This window comes from Emiliania huxleyi (assembly GCF_000372725.1).
Source record: "Emiliania huxleyi CCMP1516 unplaced genomic scaffold EMIHUscaffold_95, whole genome shotgun sequence".
NCBI classification, from domain to species: domain Eukaryota; phylum Haptophyta; order Isochrysidales; family Noelaerhabdaceae; genus Emiliania; species Emiliania huxleyi.
In genome coordinates this window covers 53765-77951 of record NW_005194951.1, presented here as the reverse complement: position 1 = coordinate 77951, position 24187 = coordinate 53765, and the positions used below count along the sequence as shown (strand labels likewise).

The following is a 24187-nucleotide window of genomic DNA, read 5'->3' as shown; positions in this document are numbered from 1 at the left end:
CGACAGAGGCGACAAGAGAGAGAACGACGAGAGTGGGACGACCGCGAGGTGGCATGAAGGTTGCAGCGAGAATCGGTGATACGAATATGAGTGAGTATTCTTGATTGATACGAAACCACGACGGCCACGACCCCCCCCCCCCCCCCCCGGACCAGTCGAACACGGTCCTTTCACCGACCTGTGTGGGCGCCACATGCCTATCTTGAGATGCATGTGTGGGAGCGTATGCTGACCGCCACGCACCCACGCCGACACCGCGAGCATTAGCTAAGATAGGCGCCACAAGCGTGGGCCCTCATCTCAAGATACGCAGCTACACGTGTAGGCGCGAGCCTTACTCAAGATAAGCGCCCAGACACGAAGACACGCATCTGGGCTACCTGGACGCAGACGCGCATCCTCATGCGTGGGCGCTCATCTTAGTTAATACTCGCGTCCACACATACAGCCGAGGTGCGTATATGGGCTCGGTGCACATGAGCACTTCTAGGAGCACTTACACGTCAGGGCGCGAGCCTTAGCTACGATACGCGCCTACACGTGTCGGTGGTCATTTTTGACCCACTTTCCGGGGTTTGCAGAGTGGGAATGGAAAGCAGAGTTCAGATCAGTCGAGGGAGTTTGATCTCCCTCATCCTCAACGGGCGTCCAATCGCAATCGGATTTACAACGGCGGTGGTCCAAGCATGGTAATCCGCATATTGGACGTCCCCGTCCATTGTTCTCGCCGTTCTTCGGCGGGGCCGCGTCAGGGCGGGGCGCAGGCGCCAGTGTGGCGCGGAGGTTCTGAGCTTGGGCTGCCCTTCGTGGGGCCGAGGCGGTGCCTCTTGGCCCGCAGTCGGTGCCCTTTGCCGGTCATGTGCTGGCGCGACCTGCTCGACAAGGCGCTCGTCGGCATGCTGGTGGAGCTGCTCGATGCCTGCTAGCCTGCATGCAAACGACTGGCGCCCGAGACTGGGGTTCGACACTCCGCCCACGTCTCGAAGGTCGCTGAGAGACGGGCCCCCGTGTGCCGTGATCTGGCGGGCGCCATGGCCCATGCACGCGCAGGGACAGCCTCAGCCGCGTAGATGCATAATAGAGACCCGCGCATACAGGTAGAGGGCCGACGCGCGTGTGTGCTGTGCGGTGGGAGAGCGGCGGCGAGAGACGTTCAGACGAGTCATGTATGTACATGTCAACACAGCACCGTTGGTGAAGCGGCAAGCGGCGAGCAGCGTCGCCATGCGCTCCGGAGTCGCGGGGATCCGCCGCTGAGCGCCGCCGTCGTCGCTGGCGATAGGGGGTAGACAGGGCGCCCCAGAATCCACCAGTGTGGGATTTCGTGCAATCGCTTGACTCTGAAAGGCTCGCCATGTACCTTTCTGAGCGCTGTGGTCGCCGCTGACTGGCTCCGACTTGACGGCAGCATGGAGACGTGATGCCTCCATGCTGCCGTCAAGTCGAAATCGATATGCAGCTAGATGCTTTGCCGGAAAGGTACATCGCGGCGTTTTGGGCGACAACAGCGCTGCGACCGCGAAGTGGCGGTGGACATGCTCCCATGTTGCCGACGCGGCGCCGGAGTGGCCGCGCGGCGCTGCTCGCCGCGACCATGACGGCCACTCTGATACTCCGGGACGACCCGTCCTACCCGACGGTGGCACTCTTCCCCACGTACGTCTCGCTCACGCTGAGAAAAAAATCGGAAACGGCGTGCAGCAGAGTCACCGACGAGTCGGTCCGCGTGACTCCTCGTGTCGTACCATTCTCTCACACATTCATATACTCACTTTGGCCTCACTGAAGCGATGCCTCAAAATCCTGAATCTCTGAGCCCTGGTCTGACAGCCTGACAGCAACCCCCGGACAGCGCCTGACAGTGCCCGACAGCCTGACAGCGCTGACAGCACTTTCTCTGACAGTCTGACAGCACGTGTCTGACAGCCTGACAGCAGAGTCTGGCAGGCGAGGGGTTCCGTCGCTGTCAGGCCCTAACGTGACAGCCTGACAGCTGCCTGACAGCCCGACAGCACACAGTGGCCTGACAGCAGCGCTGACAGCCTGACAGCCCGACAGCAGCACAGACCGTACACAGACCCCGTAGAGCCTCTTTCTTGTGCCCCATTGAGGGTAAGCTGCTGGCAGATTTCAACGTCTCCATCCAGGAGGAGTCAAAGGATCGCAAGCTCCGCTTCCACGTCAAGCGGCTCATCAAGTCCCATCAGCAGCGGGGCGAGGATGTGGATGAGGAGCTCGACTTCTACATGGATGATGATGACGGTGACCACGCCCTTGCCCGCCTGTCACACACACACATAAGACGTGCATCCTCATCTCTCCCTCTTCTCTTTCTCTTCGCAGTTGCGGTGCTCTTCACCATGGAGGACAGCTCCAAGGTCTTTGCCATCGGCAACATTGAGCAGGTGGCCGTCGCCGACGGCACAGTAGACGCGCGCCGCGCCACTGGCAGCTCCAGCGCAGAGTACCTGCGCCAGCTCTCCATGAGTCAGCGCAGCAACGGGGTCTTCATCAACGACCCCAAGGGCCTCTTTATCCTCCGGTGGTACCGTGAGGTGAAGGGTGACGGGACCCCCCCAGACGGCCCGCGCTACCAGAACAGAGCGTGCAAGTACTACAAGCTGACGAGCGACAACGATGGGGAGGCCTTCCGCTGGACCAGCAACTACCAGATCATCAGCAAGGTGTACCTGAAGAAGCACTCCACCCTGCCTCTCTGCTATTCTCTCAGTGCGGCAGACAAGAAGATGGTGACGTCCACCATGAAAAAGATGGTGGGACCGGAGGCAGAGTAGAGGCTAGAGTATGTATGTGTAGTAGAGTCCTGCTGGTCTCCTCTTGATAGTGTCATAAGTGTGGCTGGTGTGTGTCACAGCCTGACAGCACCCCGACAGCACCACCTGACAGCACCTGACAGCAACAGCCCACCGTTTGACAGCAGCAGCAGCCTGACAGCTCTGACAGCTCCGACAGCGTCTGACAGCAACACCCGACAGCTCCGACAGCACCTGACAGCTACAGAACCCCTCGCCTGTCAGACATGCACCCGACAGCACCCGACAGCACTGAAAGCACCTGACAGCTGGTCTGACAGAGGCACCTGACAGTGCCTGACAGCTGCCCGACAGCCCGACATATCACCTGACAGCACCTGACAGCCTGACAGCCAGGGCTCAGCTGAATCTCAGATTTTAGATTAGGACGCTGTCGACCCTCTACTGGCGACGTCGATGACGAGGTTCCACTTGGCAAAGCCCAGCTTGGAGAGCTTAGCTCTGCGGAGCACCGCTCGAATGTCGTCCAGCCGCGAGTGTCGTAGGTCGTAGGTCCGGCTCCGGTCAAAGCCGGGTCTCTCCGTGTTTTACGGCTTTTTTACGACAAATAGGGGTGAAAGCTGAAAGGTCACGCGTCAAAGCTCAAACTGCGGCCTGCGGGTCAGACTCTGTGCGTGGGCCGTGGCGTCGTGCGGGCGTCTCGACACGGGATCGTGCCGGCGTGTTTCAATGTCGACAGTAAACTTAGATCCAACCCACGCAGCACACCACAGGACTCTAGAGAGATGTGCTCTAGCGGTCGGAAGGAGAGAGATGGAGACGCACGCGGTCGCTGAATCGCTCTACCAGACAAGTCAAAAAGGCGTGGCCATCCAGAGGCTCTAGATCAGCGCCGCTCCCTGGGCCCGCTCCTTGAGCTGCTGCATCTCCTTCTTTGTCGGCTTCGGGCCCTTCGGGGCCGTCGGCAGGGTCGCCTTGTACCCGGTATATTCAAACGCGCGGGACGCAACACCGCCGCCACTGCGGCTGGACGTCGCGATCAGCACCACGAGCAGGATGATCACCGCGCAGAGGATTGACGAGTCAGCACACGCGCCGTAGCCCAGGGGGCCATCGAGCTGCTCGTCGTACCAGGTCAGCGTGCCGTTGCCGGCGACGAGCGAACGGTTGAGCGGGATCAGACACGTGTGGTTGAATGCGCCTAGCAGCCCCGACAGGTTTGCCAACTCCGACATGGAAGAAGGCGGGTCACAAAGGCGATCGGCAGAGCCGCCACAGGTGCGATACTGTCCCGTTTTGCTGTTCACAGCTACAATGCGATGCGAGTTACTGCGCAGTTCTTCTCTGCACTATAGCCCTTGAGAAAAAGCTCGCATTATGCAAACCTGTGCCTGTGTCCTAGGAAGTAGACTGGGAGGGGTACTCCCAAAGGCAAGAGGAGGTCTGGAGAGGCCCACAGCGGTCAGGAGAGGCCCCAAGAGGGCGCTAGATGAGAGTCAGCAGAGTGCGCCGTCTCGGCGGCTATGGGCAAGTGGGCTGAGAGACCAGAGGGATTTTATTCTCGGCCGGAAGTGCGCGGCTCAACTTCTAATAAATTGTGCCAGGTGTATCCGGGGGCGGGCATGAAGGGGGTGAACCGTGCCATCCTCGATCGCCGTGCAAAGCTCGCTTCCGAGCTCTCACGCCGCGCGTAGGGCCCTTAGGGGCCTAGAGAACACAACCCCCTCTCTCTTTTCTCCCAGTAAGCTAAAAGTACGTACACGGCAAACCCCGGAAAGTGCGGCAAAAATACTCCAAAAATCGAAGCTGCGCGAAGTTCTCGGGGAAGGTCCATTTCATGGTTCCCTTGGATGATGCGGCAGTCCCGTGGGAGTATTGCGCCTTGATGGCTGAGAGACTTGGGGGCAGCTTTGAGGAGTTCGATCCCTGGATCGGCGACCATTCGCGTTTCTCTCTCTCTTTCTCTCTCTCTCACTCTCGCGTTTCCTTTTTTGTTGTGACGGTCGGTCAAAGTTCACGCCGTCGCCGCTCTCGCTCAGCGTCCTTGACAGGCCACGACGGCGTCGCGATCATGCTTGCGGAGCCACTTCTGCCAGTTCCACCGCAGCCAGTCGTGCGCTCCTGGAAGTGCCTGCTGCTCACAAGCCTCGCCGTGTCCGGAGTCATGATCGCCTGCGTGCCACGGCTGCCGACAGACAAAGCTGACCACATCCCATCGATGTCCACGTTGGAGGTTGAGCCAGGCAGCTACGTTATCCCGCCTCCATGCCTTACTGTGATGGTTGGGACGGCGCTCAGCGGGACTGCTCTGCTCGCAGCGCTGACCGTCGCAGTGCCAGCGATAGGCTTCTGCGAAGACGGCGTTGAATCGGAAAGCATCGCCGCGGCATGGCAAGCAACCATAGGTGATGTGGAGAAGGAGTCGCTCTTCGCGACCTTCCAGTCCCTCGCAGCGCGAGGCGAGCTGCTTTCTATTCTCAAAGTTGGGCTACCTGTCGTCAGTAACCTGGCCGTCGCGTCCGCCGCGTTTTGCTCCAAGCTCGACGAGATAGAAGACGCTTCGACAGGCGCGGCTCAGGCGGTCGCCAACGCTACAGCCGCAGCCCTCACTCAAATTGAACAGGCGGCACAAGACAGCGGCGCCGTCGAGAAGCTGGAGGGAGTAGCCGACTCAGTGGTGGGCGCCGCCAAAGAATCTGCAGACAAGATCGTCGCAGAGGCCGAGGAATGGGCCGAGAAGGCGGCCAAGGAGGCTAAGGAGGCCCTATCACCGACCGCCGATGTTACCAAGAATCGGTGGGAGGAGGTGACGGGCAGCTGCCGGTGATGCAGGCCAGTGTCCTTCTCCATGGCCTAAAGCAAAGCCCGCAGGCTGTGGACGGGCCACTGAATGGCTGCTATTGCAGACATGGGATGGTCGCGTAATTACCGGCAATTACAGTATACAGAGGGGGACTATCTTGGCGATGAATCGTTTTTTTATATCATGCATCAGTGCGGCCGTCAGAAAACACGCCTCCGTGGCTCGGGTTACACCAATCCTCGGCTCGCTACCCAACGCGGCCAAAGGATATCCACCTCGAGAACCTCGAGAACCAGTGCCTAGGCGGCTCCCGTGGTGTACCTGTGTTAGTGCCAGTCCGCGCCAGTCCCGTGCCTAGTGTCGTGCGAGGGACAAGTCTTAAAAGCTGCTCTCCGCCGGCTGGTCGCCGCGCTCCCCTCGTGGAGCCGCTCAAACGAGATCTTTCGCATGGAGAGAGCGCGAGACCGCTGCAGAGGAGCCGAGTGAAGTGGCGAGCCAGCGGCTACCAGGGTCACCAGGAAGTAGCCCTTGCCCATTCTGATCAGAGCTGTGCTTTGGTGGGGTTGTGTTTGAGCATGTGTGAAGTGGGAGTGCGTGCCGGCGGTGTCTGTGGCTGAAACGGGCGTGCGTGAGGCCGTAAGAGCCGTGGTATGAGCCAGAGTGAGCTTCATCACCCAAGATAAGTGCGGTCTGGGACAGCTCAGGCTTGCTACTGATGGGCCTGGGCCAGGAGGTCATCATCGGCGCCATCGACCGTGATCCCGCAGCCCTCATGCACCAGGCTCATGGATGCAGTCATAATATGTAGGCCTTCTCTCCCGAAGTTTTGAGCAATAGCCGCAAACAGTACTTTTTGGCACTTCATCGCGACATGTCCAGGTGCCGACGAAGCGGCTTCCCAGCTCACCACCTCGCCCTCTCTGTCGCTCTCCTGGCCCAGGCCCATCAGTATCAAGCCTAATCTGTCCCAGACCGCACTTATCTTGGGTGATGAAGACACCTCGCAGCGCGCGCGACGTGACCGAAGCGGCACGCCTCGGTCGGCGCCGCGAGAGCAGCCAGTCGACGTCGGCACCAAGCGCGCGGCCGCCGGGCACCTCCGAACCGACAGGGGCGCCGCGGCAGTAGAGAGCACCCACCCGCCATACCGTTGGATTGAGGCGCCGTGATGTGCATTGAGGCGCCACACCTCCTAGGAGCGCGAACCAAGACGAAGGTCAACGACAAACGCGACGAGCGGCTAGGCGAACTCATCGGGCACAGCATGCTGCTCTTGAGCCTCACCAGCGCGGCCGCGCTACGTCCTGGCCCGCTCCGCCCTCAGGCAGTGTGCCGTCGCCGCGCCGCCCTGATGTCAGACGATGCTCGCGGCACGCCGCTCGGTGACCTTGCCGACAAGCTCTCCATCGGCGAACGGATCGGCCAGGGCACAAAGAACTCGTGGGTGAATCCGGCCTACTGGAACCGCCAGTTCGTCACCGCGTCCCACATCGCCAACAACGTCCCGAACGGCTCGACGGTGCTCGAGCTGGGAAAGGACGCGAAGAACCTGTACTACGTGCCGTCGCCCGAGGCGATGACGCTGGTCGTGCCGCCGTCAAACCTCATCGTCGAGCAGGGCCCCATCCGAGAGGCCGCCGCGAAGCTGCGCGTCCCATTCTCGCTCTTCACAGAGACGCCCCTCGACGCGGTCCCGCTCACCGCCGCATCGTTCGACGCCGCCCTCCTCTTCGACATGCTCGACGGAGCCCCAGAGCAGGCGGCGTACGGCGCAGTCTCGCTCCTCGCGAACGCGCTCAAGCCCGGCGGCGTGCTGCTCTTCGCGGAGCGGGAGGGCGCAAACTTGCCCGCCATCTGCGCCGACTTCAACCTCCAAGTCGCGTCCGAGGCGGCGCTGCGCTGCCCGAGACACTTCCGAGACACTTCCGAGACACCTCCGACACACCTCCGACACACCTCCGACACACCTCCGACACACCTCCGACACACCTCCGAGACTCTTCCACCGCCACCCGCCCGAGGAGCGGGCGTCGCGACCTCCCTGCCCCAGCCCGTGGCGCTCCCTGTCCACGGCCTTGGCCGAGTCGCGGACGCTCGCGGACGTGTCGCGGACGTGTCGCGGACGTGTCGCGGACGTGTCGCGGACGTGTCCCGCAGGCGGAGGGGGGGTTCGACGTCGGCATCGCCACGCGCCGCCCGCCGCCCTCGCGGCAGACGAGGAAGCAAAAGGCGGCGGCGGCGGCCAGAGGGCGGCGGCGGCCGGTGGCTGTGGACCCGGCGAAGGGAGGGTTCGGGGCGGCGGGCGGTAGGGGTGAGGCGCCTCGCGAGTAGCACAGCCCACACAGCCTGCTGTTCACAGCCCACACAGCCTGCTGTTCACAGCACGTGGCTCGCCTGGCGGCGGCAGCACGCGCGGCGAACAGCACACGGAGACGCCCCCCCCCCACCCACCCACCCACCCACACCACACACACACACACACACACACACACACACACACACACACACACACACACACACACACACACACACACACACACACACACCTTCCGCACTCCCAGGCAAGGCGGCCCCTAGCCGCGAGGAGAAGGAGGCGGAGCGGGCGAGGCGGAAGGAGGAGAAGGTGGAGAGCAAGGCGAGGGCGGAGGAGGCGCGCAGGGCGGAGGAGCAAGCGAGGGCGGAGAAGCAAGCGAGGGCGGCGGCGGAGGCGGAGGCGAGGGCGGCGGCGGAGGCGGCGGTGGAGGCGAGGGCGGCGGCGGAGGCGGAGGCGGCGAGGGCGGCGGAGGCGGCGAGGGCGGCGGAGGCGGCGAGGGCGGCGGAGGCGGCGAGGGCGGCGGAGGCGGCGAGGGCGGCGGAGGCGGCGAGGGCGGCGGAGGCGGCGAGGGCGGCGGAGGAGGAGGCGGCGGCAGAAGCGGCGGCAGAAGCGGCGGCAGAAGCGGCGGCAGAAGCGGCGGCAGAAGCGGCGGCAGAAGCGGCGGGGGCTGCGGCTGCAGAGCGGGCGGCGGCGGCGGCGGCGGCGGCGGCAGCGGACGAGGTGGCGCTGGACGCCGCGTTTGCGGCGGCCGAGGAGGCGGGCGTGGACAACGACACGCTCGAGCGGGTCGAGGACGAGGTTGAGGCGGGGGCAGTGCCTCTCAGAGCCGCGATCAGACAGCTCTCCGAGGCGACTGCCGCCGCCGCCGCCACTGCTGCTGCTGCTGCTGCCGCTGCCGCCGCTGCTGCTGCTGCCGTGGCCGCGCCGCCGCCGCCGGCAGCGGCAGCGCCAGCGGCGGCGTCTCCCCATCCTGCGCGCACCGAGCGGGTGCAAATCACGATTGCCGAGGGCATCTTCCACAGCCTTCTTTGTCTTGCGCACCCGTTGTCCTTCCTTTTCTAGGCGCAGATCCCTCTATCCCTCTTCCGCAGCCTCCGTTGTCTCGTCGACCCTTCCTTTCTTTGTTTCTAGGTTCAGATCACGATTCCTGACGGGGCGATTGCGGGCACGGCCGTGCGCGTGATCCGCCCCTAGAAGCGGACTCGGACCTTGGCGTTCCAGCTAGCACCGGAGAGGGCACGCGTACATTCTGGTGTGTCCGACTGTATTCGCAGCCCCAGTACTCACGCGCTGCTCCGAGAGCACACTGCGCGAGACCGCATTCGCACCCTGACTTCGGTGCATCCACACACGCTCACACAGCCTTTGGCCCGAGACCGCACGTCGGCACAGAGACAGTCAGACACGCTACAGACGCGGGAGGCCCCAGAGACGGCCGGCGCGACAATCGCCTCTGTTCACACCGCCTCTACTCACACCGCAGGTCTCCGCCACTTGGGGCGGCGAATTTGAGGTTGTCGTGCACTCCCACACCGCTCACCCACACGCACTGTGCCTTGCACTTTGAATGCCGCGCCGGCTCCTGTCGTCCAGACGTGGAGTCGCGAGGGACCAGCCTGGCCCTCGCCCCACCACCTCGTGTGTGTGGAGAGGTTTGCCCTACCTTACCCCACCGTACGTAGGTCGTCGTGCCGGAGGGCAGCGGGCCAGGCCAGGTGCTCGCGTTCGACTTGCCCGCGGCGCCGGAGGCAGAGTAGGGGATAGGACCCAGCAAGCTCGGCATGGCATGAGGACAGCGCCCGCTTCCCTCTACGTCGCTCCTTATTCGGCATGGCTGGCACACATTCTCGGCGCGCGAGCAGCGCGGCCCAGCCGCCAGCGTGCTGGGCGTGTGTGGAGTGTGGCGAAGACCAAGTGGAACGTAAAGTGCATGGGGATGGCTGGCTCCTTTCACTGACCACACAACACACGTACACGTACACTCATCGACACACGTACACGTGGGCCATGACGCATGAGAGCTTTCAGCTCTTCTCAATGCTCAGAGCCGCGCGCGGCGCTGGGCCTGGGGCTGGGGACTGGGGAGGTGGAGCGGACTGCCGGCCCACGGTCCGAGTCAGACTGGAGAGCATGCTGGTCGCTTGGAGAGGGGTGAGATAACACCTGAGTGTTGTGCGCCGATTTTTGGCCTGATTTGAAACTACGCCACGCAATCACCGGCGACGTACCTCCCCTCTCACCGGGGGGGCTCACCGCTCGCTCGCTATACTTTAGCAACACGCCGCAAGTCGTACAACTCAGCGCCCGCCACCCCTCCCGCGCCTTGCGCCTCTGGCTCGCCAACCAGCCCGCGCGCCACCCGCCCCCACGCGAGGAAGGCAGAGTCGTCCACGAAGGCAACCTCGATCTCCTCGAGACTGCTGATGGCGCTGCCACCCCCGCCACCTCCGCCGCCAACATCGCCACCGCCGCCACCACCACCACCGCCGCCACCACCTCCTCTGCAACCCCCGCCACCGCCTCCTCCGCAGAGGCCAATGGCGACGCCGATGGCGACCTTCGCCGCCCGGCCAGCGTTGAAGCCGAGCACGCCGCACCTGTGAGAAGGCTCTATGAAGGCTCATGGAAAGGTCCAGGGAGGCCAGCGGTGCAGCCGAGACCACTCGGCGCCCGACCGCGGGCAGCGCCACCGAGGCCGCCGACTCGCCCTCCGCCGCGGCGAAGATCGAGCGGTACCTGCGAGAGAGAAGGTTCCGGGGAGGTTCATAGACGCGGGCTCGCCTCCGGCAGCGGCGAGGATCAAGCGGGGCCGCTCGTGGTGAATACGCCGACGTGAGGGCGGGACTACGGTGTTGTGCGGAGTCACCAGAGCACCGCGTGAATGCGAGGGAGACGAATCCGGCGGGATACAAGAGTCGGCAGCGGCGCGAACAGCTAGTCGGGATACAAGAGTACGTATTCTGCTTCTGGGAGCGGGGACACGTCTGCGCGAGCAGCCCGCCCGCGTCGCCGCTCGGCAGCGGCTCCTCGAGGTGGACCTGTTCACAGTGAGCCGGCTGTGAAGAGACGCTGCTTCACGGCCCGCGCTCCGCTCCAGCCCCTCAAGGTGCGCCGACGCAGCGCCGCGGCCGCCGCTCCACCGCTTGCCTCCCCACCACTGCTGCAGGCTGCGCCCGTACATGCCATCTGGCGCGACGGCGTGTATCACGAAGTCGGCGGGAAGGCTGAAGGCGGGCGTCACAACGGCCTCGCCGATGCGGCAGCGGACGTAGCTGTCATCATCCGCGGCAACCTCCCGGCACGCGGCGAGCAGCCTCGGCCCTGCAGCCGCGTGGATGGCGCCGTCGGCGTTCTGCCGGCCGGTGAACCTCCAAAAGTTGGGATTCTGGTTGCCGACGAGGCCGGCGTTTGCGCTGGTCGCGATGGCGTCGCAGCGGCGTGTCGCGAGGTTGGTGCGAGGGAGGAGGCGGAGACGCATACGCCTGTCCGCTTCTTCGACTTCGTTCGCCAGGACGAACACGGCGCGTTAACTCTCGTGTGTGTGTGTGTGTCACTCCCTCACTCACTCACTCTTGTCGCTTAGGCGGCGCCCGTGGTGTACCTGTGTTATATTATTAAATGAACTCGGGGGCACAGGACGCGGTACAAACGGGGTACACCAAAAGGCACAGGCTGCCTGCACGGCGTTCACTCGAACGCCATGCACATGGCGCGGAGCAGCATCGGGTTGGTGTCGAACCCGAGCGGGTCCTCCTCCCAGTCCCGGTGCCCACCCTCCGCGTCATCCTGCTCATCGTGCGCGTCGAGCACCCTGCCGAGGCACAGGACCGTCCCCTTGGGAACGCCTGCCCCTCGCGCGCGCGGGAACTCTCCCTGCACCGCCATCACGAACTTCTCGCGCGCCCACTTGCCGCCACGGCGGCAGTGCTGGGGCGCGCGCTCGCGCAGCTCCTCGTAGAGCTCCTCGGCCCTCGCCACCTCCGCCGCCCAGCCCTCCGCTGACGCCTGAGCCGCCTTCTTCTCCCTGAGCGTCTTGAACACCGGCGGCGGCGCCGGCGATGGCGCCACCTCCGGCTCGCCCGCCGCCTCTGCAGCGCGCCGCCCCTTCCTCGCCTTCTCCTTGAGCCGCTTCCTAGCGCTCTTGGTCAACGCCGGCGCCGCCGCCGCGGCCTCGCCGGCCGCCGCACCGGCGATGGATGTCGAGGATGATGAAGGTGATGAAGCCGTTGTCGCGTTGCAAGCGGGGCGGAGAGTGTCGAAAAAAGAAGTGACCCTGTCCGTTGTGCCAGCGCAGCCTGGCGCAGACGCCAGGCCGCGCAGGGGCGCGGCCAATGCCGCAGCCTCCCCGCTGCCCGTTTCGGGCTCCTCCTCCTTCGCCGCCTCAGCCACCTCTGCCGCCGCCTCCGCCGCCGCGCGAGCCGCCGCCGCGCGAGCCGCCGCGCGAGCCGCCGCCGCGCGAACCGAATCGCGAGCCAAGATCTTGAACTCCCTCTCGCGAGCCGCCGCGCAGACTTCCGCCCAGGAGCGCACGTCCCGGCAGCAGCGCACGTCCCGGACATCGCCACCATCCCGGCCGCGACGCGCCTCGATGTCCTCATACGCCCGCACTGTCGCCATCGCCGACGCCAGCAGCCGAATCGCTGCCCCATCGAGGAGGCAGGGTTCGTCGTATCCGGCGGGCCAGATTGTGGTGTACCTGTGTTTCCAGCCCCGCGCGTACTGAAAAAAGAATTTTAACGCAACACGGGGCATTTCTTTCTTTTTTTTGGGCACCTCTCCTTAAAATCCCTGTGTGGTGGCGGCGTGCCGTCCTCCCATCCCTCCCTTGGGTTGTCTGTTTTCTTTCTTTCTTTCTTTTACTGGGCACGGGACTGGCGCGCACTGGCACTAACACAGGTACACCACGTGTTGTGTGAAAAAAGAAAGAAAGAAAACGCACCGGCCAAGGGAGGGATGGGAGAACGGCACGCAAGGGTGGGCGACGGCTAGCGCACCACACCCCTCTCCTTAAAATCCCTATGGGTGGACGCTGGACAGATGATGACGACACGCACGAGCGACACACAGACACAAACAAGCTCACAAGACACACAGCCAGCTGGCTGCCACACACCCTGAGTCGGCAAACACATAACTCAAGGCCATATCCTCCCTGTCGCCCCCCCCAGCACTCCACGGTGCCAAGAGTACAAACAAGGGCACAACAAACAACAGACGACAGGAAGTGATATGCGAGGCTAGAGCGGGCTTGCTCCACCTCTAGCAATCTCACCGGCCGGCAAGGCACGGACGAGACCGTATGTGGGGTCTAGTGAGGTGTCTATGGACGCCCTCCTCAGAGGCTAGCTGCCTGCGGCTAGCCCTATATCTCGCACTCACAGGCAATGACAATCCAATGTATGAGTGTATGCAAGCAGAGGCGCGTGTGCTGATTCTAGATCGCACGCCGTGGCATATGACTTGGGAGGCGTGCGACTGCAGCGCACCCGTCGTAAGGTCGGCGGGCGCGCGTGTCAGCGAGAGAGTTGCGGGCGGAGCCATACCCGACTTCTAGAGGAAGAGCCCCGCGCCACGGTTGCCAGCCGTGCCTTCGCGGGACCCACCCCTCGAGCCGCGTCTCGTCGCCCACTGTCCCTGAGTGCGTCCCGCCTTGGCGGCACACACTCGACGAGGACAGTCCGGCCAACAAGATCGTGTCGCGCGCCGGCGACGGTTGCGGCGTCGTGGTTTCGAGTGCGAAGCGAAGATGGCACGCCCAAACAAAGATTTCAATAAAAAGAATTCCTGCCTCGGTGAAGCGTCGGTGCCATACCCCCGTCCAAATGTCAGCACTCGTGCTGCTCTCCTGCTTTCCGGGCTCTGCCTCTCGCGAATTTTGGCCGTCTCTCGAGCCCTCTGCCGAGTGGCCGCTGCCGTCTCCCGAGCCGTCTCCCGAGCCGACTCCCGAGCCGTCTCAATCTCCAGAGTCGCCCGCCTCGTACTATTCCTACTATTCCTACTATTCCGACTACTGGTACGACGCCACGAACCCGCCGTCTCCGCCGTCTCCGCCGGCTCATCCATCTCCACCAGCCCCTCCTCCGCGTCCGCCGCTTCACCCACTCCACGCCGGCGAGGTCCCCGCCTTCTCGCGTGACGACATCCAGAACGAGGTCGATACCACTGCAGTGGGCGGCCTCGCTCGCGTCTACATCCCGCCGGGCGGCCGCCTCGCCTTCACCACCCCGGTTACCTGCAACGGCAACATCCACCTCTCGATCCGCAGCAGCGGGGTTGGCGCAACGCTCGACGGCAGGAAGGGCTCCCGCATGTTTGCCATCAAGGCTGGCTGCAGCCTCTCCCTCGAGACGCTGCGCTTTGTGGACGGGCGTGCTGACTATGGCGGTGCGGTGTGGGCTGGTCTTGGCGCTGGCGATGTCGCAATGAACGACGTGTCATTCACGAGCTGCGAAGCTCTCCAGGCGCGCGCTCCACATGGCCACCCCACGCCCTCGCCACGCCCCGATCCTGATGCACCTTTGCGCCGATGATCTCGTCAGAACGGTGGCGCGGTGTACGCTCGTGGCGCTGGCCATATCACGACGAACGACGTTTCGTTTTCAAGCTGCAAAGCTCTCCAGGTGCGCGTTCCGCACGGCAACGCACGGCCAGCCCACACCCGTAGAGATGGGCCACTCTGCTGGATGACGCTCCATGTCTGTTGCTGCCCTCGTGCAGAATGGCGGCGCTGTGTTCGTATCCGACAGCTCCTCCCTCGACATCGCGAAAGCCACTTTCACCAGTAGCATCGCTCCATCGGGCTCGGCGCTGTTCGTCGGCGCCAACGTCGAACGTGCATCGATACACGACGCCTCCTTCACGCTGCACGCGGGTGCCACGGTCGTGGCGCAGTCCCAGCTGCTCTGGAGCTGCCAGCTTGGCAGCTGGATGCCTGCAGCCGGCAAGCTTGAGGGCGACCTCGCCGCCCCCGACTGCAGGTTTGACTGCGCCGCAGGCTACTTTGGCGGCTATTCTGGCAGCGCTTACACAATCCACACCAAGGAGACGTGCGCAGGCCAGTGCCCTAGGGGCAGGTTCTGTGAGGAGGGGACAGCCACCCCACGGCCCTGCCCGAGCGGCTCTCGCATGCCTGCGCGCGGAGCGGCGAGCAGCGACAGCTGCATCCCGTGCGCCCCCGGCCAGTATCAACCCCTCGCCGGCCAGGAGGACTGCCTCGCTTGCCCCGCGGGGTCCTTCTCTCCCGACGTCGGCAGCGCCGCCTGCAAAGCCTGCCCGAAGGGCGGCTTCTGCCAGGATGCAGGCGCCGCCTCTCGCCTTGTCTGGCAGCCCTGCCCCGAGGGGAGCTTCAACCTGGCCAACGGCTCCAACTCGAGCGCCGCGTGCGAGTCCTGCCCCGCCGGGACCGCTAGCGCAACGCGAGGCGCGGAAAGCAGCGACACGTGCGTGCCGTGCCGTCCGGGCACCGTCGCGGCAGAGGCGGGCCTCTCCGAGTGCGAGCCGTGCAAGGCGGGATCCTACCAGAACGCCACCGGCGCTGCAAGCTGCGTCCGGTGCGGACTTGGCAGCTTCTGCCCGGTCGGCGCGTCGCTCGAGCTGCCTGCGGCGTGCGAGCCGGGTACTTACGCCAACGTCACGGACGGCGACGGCATCCCCGACTGCTTCGACTGCCCGGCGGGCTCGTCGTGTCCGGGCGGCGCCGCGCGTCCGACGCAGTGCGCGGTGGGCACGATCGCGCCGACCGAGCGGATGGAGGCGTGCGACAAGTGCGCGGGCGGGACCTACCAGAACGACACGGGCGCGACATCCTGTCGCGCTTGCGAGGCGGGCAGCTACTGCGCCAAGGGCGCGTCGGCGCCGCTGCCGTGCGAGAAGGGCAGCTACTCGCGCGCCACCAACCTCTCCGCCGCGAGCGAGTGCACCGACGCCTCGCCGGGCCACATCGCCACCACGGGCTCGACGCAGCAGACGCCGTGTGCCAAGGGAACCTACGCCGCCACGGGCGGCCTCTCCGAGTGCGCGCAATGCGAGGGCGGGACGTACCAGAACGACACGGGCGCTGCAGGCTGCCGCGCGTGCGAGAAGGGCAGCTACTGCGAGCCGGGCGCGTCGGCGCCGCTGCCGTGCGAGGGCGGTTCCTACTCGGACAGGACGGACCTGTCGGCCGCCTCGCAGTGCACGCCCGCCGCACCGGGCCACATCGCCGCCCGGGGCTCCACCGAGCAGACGGCATGCGACGAGGGCAGCTTCGCCAGCGGCACGCGCAACGAGGTCTGCCAGCTGTGCGTCGAGGGCTCCTACCAGGGCGCGACCGCCGCGAGCGAGTGCACCGCCGCCGATCCGGGCCACTTCGCCACCACGGGCTCGACGCAGCAGACGCCATGCGCTCCAGGCAGCATTGCCCCCTCGGCCAACATGCCCGCTTGTGAGCTCTGCCCTATCGGCCACTACGCAGCCTCCGGCACCGCTTGCGAGGAGTGCGAGGCGGACACCTACGCGGCGAGCGAGGGCCTCTCGCTGTGCACTCTCTGCCCTTACCCTACCAGCTCCAAGAGCGGCGACGTCACCTGCTCCATCTGCAAGGAGGGTTTCTACTTGAAGGACGCGAGCGCCGATCCAGACGACATTTTTGAGAACCCGACCGTGCACTGCAAGTCGTGCCCGCTTCACGCCAACTGCAGCGCCGGCACCGCTCTCGCGTCCCTCGGCGTGGACGTCGGCTTCTGGCGCGCCTCTGACGCCACCTCGGAGCTCCACCGCTGTGACTCAGAGACGTGCTCTGGTGGCTCCGGCCAGCCCGCCCGCCGCCGCCGCCTCACCGACGGAGATGACGACCCGTACTGCACCGCCGGCCACACCGGCCCGCTCTGCGAGGTCTGCGTCGCGGACTCGGACTACTTTAGCTCTGCCGAGGGGCGCTGCGTCGCCTGCCCCTCGACGGCTCGCTCCGCCGGCGTCTTTGTCGGCTTTGTCATCCTCATCGCTGTGCTCGCCGCCGCCTATGCTGGGCTCCGTCGCCTCCCCTTCTCCCGCCGCCTCCGGAGGCGGGCCGCCCGCATCGAGTCCGCGGTCGGCCTGCAGCCCAAGTTCAAGGTCGTCATCAGCTTCTACCAGGTGTGCAGCACCCTCGGCCTCGTCTACGGCCTCCGCCTCGACGAGCACTTTATGCGCTGGCTCGACGTGCTCAAGCTATTCAGCTTGGACCTGTTTGGCGTCGCCATCCCCGGCCGCTGCATCGGAGCCATGAGCACGCGGCTGCTCGTCGCAGGCACCTGGCCGTACGCCGCTTTCGCCCTCGTGTCGCTCGCCATTGTCGCGGCGGCGGCGGTCCTCAACAACAAGCAGGCATTCGACCGCCAGCTGCTCGGCCGCCTCCTTTACTGGGCGATCTTCATCTTCTACCTCGCGCTTCCCTCCGTCTCGCGCTCCATCTTCAGCGCGAGGCTGTGCGAGTCCTTTGGCTACGACGACGCGACAAGCCAGCGCATCAGCTTCCTGCTCGCCGACCCATCGCTCACGTGCGACGCCGGCCCTACGTGGGACGACGAGACGGGCGGACTCGCGCCGTACTTTTGGGCCTTCTTCGCCCTCTGGCCCGTCCTCGTGCCGCTCGGCTTCTTGGCGCTGCTGCTCTGCGTCCGCAAGCCCGTGGCTGCGCAGCGCGCAACGCCGCTCTCTCACGCGACGAGCTTCCTTTGGCGGGACTACTCCGCCCGCTTCCTCTTCTGGGAGGTGCTCGACCTGTTTCGCAAGATCTTCCTCACCTCGATGGTCCTCTTCATCGACCAGGAGTACGGCTCCCGCAAGCTGCTGCGCACCGTGGTCGCCGCCATCGTCTCGGCCATGTTTCTCACCCTCTTAGCGCTCGCTCGTCCCTACCGGCGCTCCGACGACCTCTGCCTTGCGTGCATCGCCAACCTGCTCCTCACGTGCTGCTTCGCGTCGGGAGTGGTCATCCAGGTCCGCGATGGCACTTTCTTCCTCGCCTCCCTCTCTCCCTCCCTCCGCGCAACCTCACACCACACCCGCTCGCCCCTCCGCCGCAGCTGTGCGACAGCACCGCGTACAAAGACATGTGCTACACCCTCGTTGGCTACAAGACGTCGCGCAGCGCCACCACCTTTGTCGTCGTCCTCACCGCGGTCATGCTCGCCGTCTCGCTAGCCGTCATCATTGTGTCGGCGGTCAGCGCCTCGAGGGCGAAGACCATGCGGCTCGCCTCTTCGATGCGCGAGCCGATGCGCGACGGCATCACCCTCGCCGACGGCCAGGAGTGGCACCTCTTCCTCAGCCACGTCTGGAGCACGGGGCAGGTTTGCCACCCCCTGCCCCACCGTTTTGCGTGGTGTGTGGTACCTGACTTGCCTTTCTCCCTTGTAGGACGCCGTCGCCGTCATCAAGAACGAGCTCCAGCAGTTCCTTCCCGGCTGCGAGATCTTCCTCGACATCGACGACCTCAAAAACATCGGAGAGCTCGAGGCGTACATTCGTCGCTCGCAGGTAGTGCTCTGCTTCCTGTCGCGGGGCTACCTGCGCTCGACGAACTGCCTGCGCGAGGTCCGCGCAGCGCTAGCGATGGGCAAGCCGCTCGTGCTCGTCCACGAGGCAGACCCGGACAAGGGCGGAGGCACACTCGCCGAGCTGCGATCCGAGTGCCCCGAGGAGCTGCGGGCCGCCATCTTTGACGCCGGCTGGCCGATGGCGGTGTGGCATCGGATCGAGGCCTTCCAGCACGTCTCGCTCAAGGTCATCGCCGAGGCGCTGCTGCTGAAGGCGCCAAAGTACGCGGGAGAGGACGAACTTCCCCTGTGCATCCCTGGCGAAGTCCGAGCCGTCGACCTCGCCTTCCCCAAGCCGGTGGCTCTCTGGGCCTCGACTTTGAACGCCGGGGCGCGAGATCTCGCCGATGCGGTCGCGGCGGCCGTGGCTGGTGGCGTCTCGATCACCGACGCGACGCCCTCGCGCCTCTCCTCGCTGCCTCGCTCGAGCGTCGGCGACGGCGACGGCGACGAGGCGACGCACATGCTGCTCTACCTGAACAGGTCGACGTGGGCCGGCGATGGCGCCGAGGCGCTCGCAGAGCAGGTGCGCGCCGCGCGCAGCGCCAGGCTGCCGATCGTCATGGCGCACGAGAACGACGCTCTCTGCGGCGGCTGCATCTTTGGCCACTTTTTCGAGGTGACGCCGCGCGACCTGATTGCCGATGGGCTGTACCACGACCTCGCCGTCGGTTGCCACGCGGGCCCGCACCGGCAGGTGTCCCTCGCCCTGCTCGCAACGGCGCTCGGCGCGACCAAGCAGACGGCCCAGTCGCGCGTGCGCCGCGCCACCGCGCTCGCTCTAGCGATCCGCGGCCCCTCTACACAAGCGGAGCCGTCGAATGGCGACGACGTTGTGGAAGCGTCAGCGACGCAGGACCGCCAGATTGTCTGAGCGGACGACCTTCACGCTGCACAGCACACCGTGCGCGCACACGCCACGGACGCGCGCGTCAGCGGGGCGGGCTCAGGGCGCGCTACTGGTTTGTTGATACATGGGAGGTGTAAATTTGGTGTCGCGTACTTTATAAGGGCAGGGCGAACCTCGATATGGTAAAAGTAGAGTCCAGAGGCCAGGAGCAGGACCAGCGCTTGCGCTGTGCGCTGCGAAATAAAACTTTCGAAGTTCAAGTGACCCCGCTCAGGTGACCACCCCTTGGTACTCGAGTTGCGTGATGCGATGGCACATGCCCAAGCCGCTTTTGCTGCGCCCTCATGCTCAATGCTCATCAAAAAAAACACTGTTCAGTTTTCAAAGGCAAAAACGCCGGCGTACGCCCTCCCCTCACACTGACATTTCTCCCCTATTCCCAACTCTAGGACTAGGTTGCGCACGTCTCCCAGCGAGCTAGGATCTCCGCTTTTTCTCCCCTAGTCATCCGCCCGCGCCGCGAGCCTCTATGGGCGTCTAGTGCAGCCACTGACAGGGACGGCTTACCGCCTCTGTGAGGGCCATGCCCTCCTCGAGAACAGTCTGCGATCCCGGCGGCCAGCCGACTCGGTGCCGACCAGCAGGGTACCATACTTGACCCCCCCCCCCCCTCGGGCGTTCTCGTTTTCCTACCAAACAGCGCGATCTGGGGCGGGGCGTGAAGCGTATGGGGTGGGCCGGCGATTCCCATGCCGGCTCTCCGCCACAACCCCCGCCGGGAGGGAATCCCTGCTCACAGAAAAGGGCTTCGAGCCCTGTCTCGCGCACGCCCCTGGCGGGCGCCGCGGACCAGTTCCGCGAGCGCTCGTCAGCGGGTGGTGTGCTAGGTGGTGTGCGGTTCTTGCCGTAGTTCCTCTTCGGTCGCCTAGCCCCGGCGCCGTCTGTCGGACGCCTGCGTGTCACGAGTGCGAGCCGCTCGCGGTTCGTACACCCGCTTGCGGGTTCGAGTGGCGGGCCATCCCGCTTGCGGGATGGCTTAGCGGGTTCGAGCCGTCACACATTGGCTGCCGGGGTGTGCCGAGGGGGGGCTGGGTGGGCGGTAAGCCGTCATTGCCCGGCGCTGCTTGCAGCGCTCTGGGTGGTAGTGGCGGCGCTCCAAGAGAGTGGTGCTCTTGGGAAGAGGTTCCTCCTTTCCGCCCCCCCCCCCGCAAGGCGCGAGACACACACACATCTCTATCCATCCATCTAGCAGCAGGCTCGACACAGGTGCGGACTGGCGCGTGCTAGCACTATCACAAGGGAGTGGCCAGGATGCTTTAATTGCAACCATGTGAATTAAGGATGGCTGGCATGCCTAGTTCTCAGCCATCCGGTAGGAGTGTATGGCTGAGGTTAGCCTCAACCAAAGTTCTGGAAGCTCAGAGCGCCGATGGGAAGCTGCTTCTCACCGCGGACGACTTTGGGACGCTCAAGCTATTCCACTGCCCGTGCGTCGTCGAGGATGCGCCGTACCGCGCCGCGACGGGCCACTGCTCACACCTCTCTTGCGCGCGGTTTCTGCGCGGCGACGGCCATTGTGTGTCTTCGGGCGGCAGCGACCGCACCGTGATGCTGTGGCAGCTCTGCAACGCGGCAGGGGAGGGAGACTCCTTTCGGTCCACGCCACGGCCGCTGGCGCGAGCCGCATGGCGCAGCAACGGGCACGGGCAGGCGAGCGCGCCGGGTCCAGGGCGTGGGCCCGGTCGGGGGCGAGGAGCAGGTGGAAGAGTGCGCAGTAGGTAAGCATCGAGTTACTGGACAGGAACGCGCTGGTGTCCAGTCCGAGCCTGGCTGTTCTTCAACTTCCATCGATACATACACACACATGCGCAATACATGCACACACATCAGGACTGCCGCAGTATCCAAGCACGATACGAAAAACTTCTCCGCGTTTCGTTCGCGTGAGCTGCCTGCCCGTCTCTTGCCGCCCCCGCTTGACGCGAGACGAAAAAGACTACAGCAAGTGTCCATCCGTCTGTATTATTATTAACAACGAAGGCGCTCTCAAATAAAGAAAGAAAGAAATGAATACGGAAAACTGAAAGAAACAAAAGAAAGAATGAAAACAGACAACCAAGGGAGGGATGGCACTGAAGAATTTCACAAGAAAACCCCCGGCTTCAATCGCAGCGCACACACACATGTACGCGATGGTGCGAGGCGGCTGCTCTCCTCCTCTAGCGAGGCGTGGCGACGAGCGGCTCTCCTCCGAGAGGTCCTTGATCGTCGCACCGAAGCTCTTATCGGCGCCGAGGACTCCGAGGGCCGAGTCGAGGCTTGCGACGACCTCTTGGCTCGCGTACGCCCCATTGCTGAGGCCGAGCAGCTTGCCGATCTGCACCACTCGCTTCTTCGGATCATCGTCGTCAAACGCGGCTGTGCTTTGGTCGGCGCCCATGCATGCTTCAAACGCTCGCCTTCCAGTGCCCCGCCTCCGGGCAGTTCGCCGAACAAACGGCGAGGGTTGAGAAGGCTCTGGAGGGCCGCGGCAGGCACTGATTTGCTGTAATTTCGTGGCAAGAGGCGTCTGCCCGCTCGGCCAACAAGCAAGAAAAAAATTAACACACGGCGGGATTTTCGTGCGGTTCGGCCGGTGGTGCTGCCGCGCCTTCCTCCGTTGGCCCGTGTGGCTGGGCAGGTGTTGCCGCGCATCGTGCAAGGTGGCGCCGGGCAAGGATGACGCGGCGGGAACGGCGGAGTCCAGCTTCAGCATCAAGGCTTGGGCAGCGGCCGCGGCGGCTCAGAGCCGTGCCCGGCTAGAGCATCTCGAACCGGACCAGCGCAACTTTTCGTATGCGTCGCTCGACGACGTCGTGCTCAAGGCGTGCGCAACGGTAGAGCCCAGAGCTCAGCTACATCTCGGCCCTACACATCGGCCACGTCTCGGCTACAGGCGAGCCCGTTCCACTCGTGGAGGCGGCAGGATTGGTCGGCTCTGCGGCTGATCCTCTTTGGCTGGGGCTCGAACTTGCTTGCCCTGATCGCGATGAGCTTCACCTTTGCGGCCTACGGGTGTGAGTTGTTTGAGCCCGCGAATTTCGCATCCGTCGACACGGAGGGGATGAGTTGGTCGGAGGGCGCAACCGAGTACGCCCTCCTCTCGAACATCACCTTGGCGGAGCAGCTTGCCAGAGGGGATTTTGGCATCGCGTGGGCTTTGTCTGCCTTCCAGCGTTTCGTGCTGCACGAGCCGACGCTCATCCTTGCGGCCAAGGGTTTGCCCGTCCTCTTTGCGAGCGCGTTCTACATGAACTGCTGCGGCGAGACCATCGTCAACCTGCTGACCGTCGGCTTCTCGGTCTGCATGGCCTTTTGTGCCGAGTTGACGAGAGGCTGAGTGTCTTGTGAGTTTGTGTGTCTGTGTGTTGCTCCAGCGTGCCGTCATCTGTCCCGCGTCCACCCATACGAAATCGCGCTGGTGTCCAGTCCGAGCCTGAGACTGTCCTACTTTACCTTCCTAACTCTAACTAAAAATTGACTCACTCGCTCGCTCGCTCCGTCTCAATAACCGCACTTGAGAGAGCGTGAGGCACGGACACGCCTTCTCAAAAATGAAATAAAAATAAATCCCTCCAAGTGCTCCTGAGAGATGAGTCATAAATACATAAAAAAAACGGACACCTCTACTGTGATCTGTGAGATGGGTAAAAAGGAAGGAACAGGTCCCCGCCCGTGCGATCTTTGTGCAGGGTTCTTTGTTTGAGATGAGTCATGGTGTCTGTCCGCCTTTTGCGTTTGTTTCGTAACCACGCAAGCGTGTGTGTCACGCACCCGAGGGGAAGGAGGTGGGGGAAAGGCAAGAAATCAAAAAATTCTTTTGTAGCCAGTGGGTTTTTTTATCCAAACTCTCTCACACAACACTAAGCACGGGACTGGCGCGCACTGGCACTAACACAGGTACACCACGCTCCACGGGAGCCGCCTAAGCGACTCCCGCCCGGGCGAGGACGGCGAGGCACGAGGCTGACGCAGGGTTCGTGATTTCACATAAGAGGTCGTGCGCGTCGCTGCCGACGCATCTCGCGTGTATGGTGTTTTGCAGTGTATTTCGGCGGGGGCGCGCATTAAAAGAACATTGAGGCAACACACACGTCCTCGAGCGCCCGAGGACACGAACCAAGCTGCACCTCCTCTCACTAGTTATTGTGGGCTCTTTCCTTTCTACACTTCCTCGCTTTCAAACACCGCGTTTTGATGCAGTGAGGGCGGGCCCCTGTTCTTTGAGCCTTGGGGACGACCACGGCCTTGACCACGGCCTCGCTGCAGGGAAGGTGGGAAGCAGGAACGCGCGGCATTGGTGGCACAGAGATCCCTACCGGTGCCGGCAGTGGTAGGCGCACCGCCGCTCTCTCCGCTGCCGCCTCCGCCGCTGCCGCCTCGACTGCTGCCGCCTCCGCCGCTGCCGCCTCGGAGATGCCAGAGCCTTCGAAAGTAGTCGAACTTGTGAAATTTTCAGTGAAACGGGGGCGGCCGAAACGTTTCATGTGAAATTCACATGAATTCACATGTGAAAGTGAAAGTGTGAAAATTCACTCACGAACCCTGGGCTGACGTGAGTGTGAGTGAGTATTCTTGATACGAACACTCACACACACACACACACACACACACACACACGTACACACACACACACACACACACACACACACACACACACACACACACACACACACACACACACACACACACACACACACACACACACACACACACACACACACACACACACACACACACACACACACACACACACACACACACACACACAAACACTGCACAGCGTGAGCTCGTGGGTGAGTACTCTTGATACGAAACCACGTCGACGACACACAAACAAAACGGCTTCCA

The 24187-nt window shown here is 64.0% G+C and overlaps 5 protein-coding genes across 5 annotated transcripts; 4 read left to right on the top strand and 1 right to left on the bottom strand.

The window, feature by feature from the left end:
* Positions 1–4611: 4611 nt before the first annotated feature.
* On the top strand, positions 4612–5601 carry EMIHUDRAFT_221128 (hypothetical protein; the record flags this gene model as incomplete). The annotated part of the gene is made up of 2 exons (XM_005756723.1): positions 4612–4720; positions 4826–5601. 2 exons carry the CDS (start codon positions 4612–4614, stop codon positions 5599–5601), a joined length of 885 nt encoding a protein of 294 aa, XP_005756780.1.
* Positions 5602–6841: 1240 nt separating this feature from the next.
* Positions 6842–9648, top strand: EMIHUDRAFT_107734 (hypothetical protein; the record flags this gene model as incomplete). The annotated part of the gene is made up of 4 exons (XM_005756722.1): positions 6842–7453; positions 8144–8689; positions 9023–9064; positions 9574–9648. The coding sequence occupies 4 exons, from the start codon at positions 6842–6844 to the stop codon at positions 9646–9648; spliced, it is 1275 nt and encodes a 424-aa protein (XP_005756779.1).
* A 1930-nt stretch (positions 9649–11578) lies between these two features.
* On the bottom strand, positions 11579–12508 carry EMIHUDRAFT_221125 (hypothetical protein; the record flags this gene model as incomplete). The annotated part of the gene is made up of 2 exons (XM_005756721.1): positions 11579–12010; positions 12353–12508. 2 exons carry the CDS (start codon positions 12506–12508, stop codon positions 11579–11581), a joined length of 588 nt encoding a protein of 195 aa, XP_005756778.1.
* Positions 12509–13713: 1205 nt separating this feature from the next.
* EMIHUDRAFT_221124 (hypothetical protein) lies at positions 13714–19321 on the top strand (the record flags this gene model as incomplete). Its single annotated transcript, XM_005756720.1, has 5 exons — positions 13714–14118; positions 14609–14868; positions 16933–17848; positions 17935–18201; positions 18269–19321. The coding sequence occupies 5 exons, from the start codon at positions 13714–13716 to the stop codon at positions 19319–19321; spliced, it is 2901 nt and encodes a 966-aa protein (XP_005756777.1).
* Positions 19322–20638: 1317 nt separating this feature from the next.
* EMIHUDRAFT_107732 (hypothetical protein) lies at positions 20639–22676 on the top strand (the record flags this gene model as incomplete). The annotated part of the gene is made up of 3 exons (XM_005756719.1): positions 20639–20952; positions 21978–22173; positions 22263–22676. 3 exons carry the CDS (start codon positions 20639–20641, stop codon positions 22674–22676), a joined length of 924 nt encoding a protein of 307 aa, XP_005756776.1.
* Between the last annotated feature and the right edge of the window lie 1511 nt (positions 22677–24187).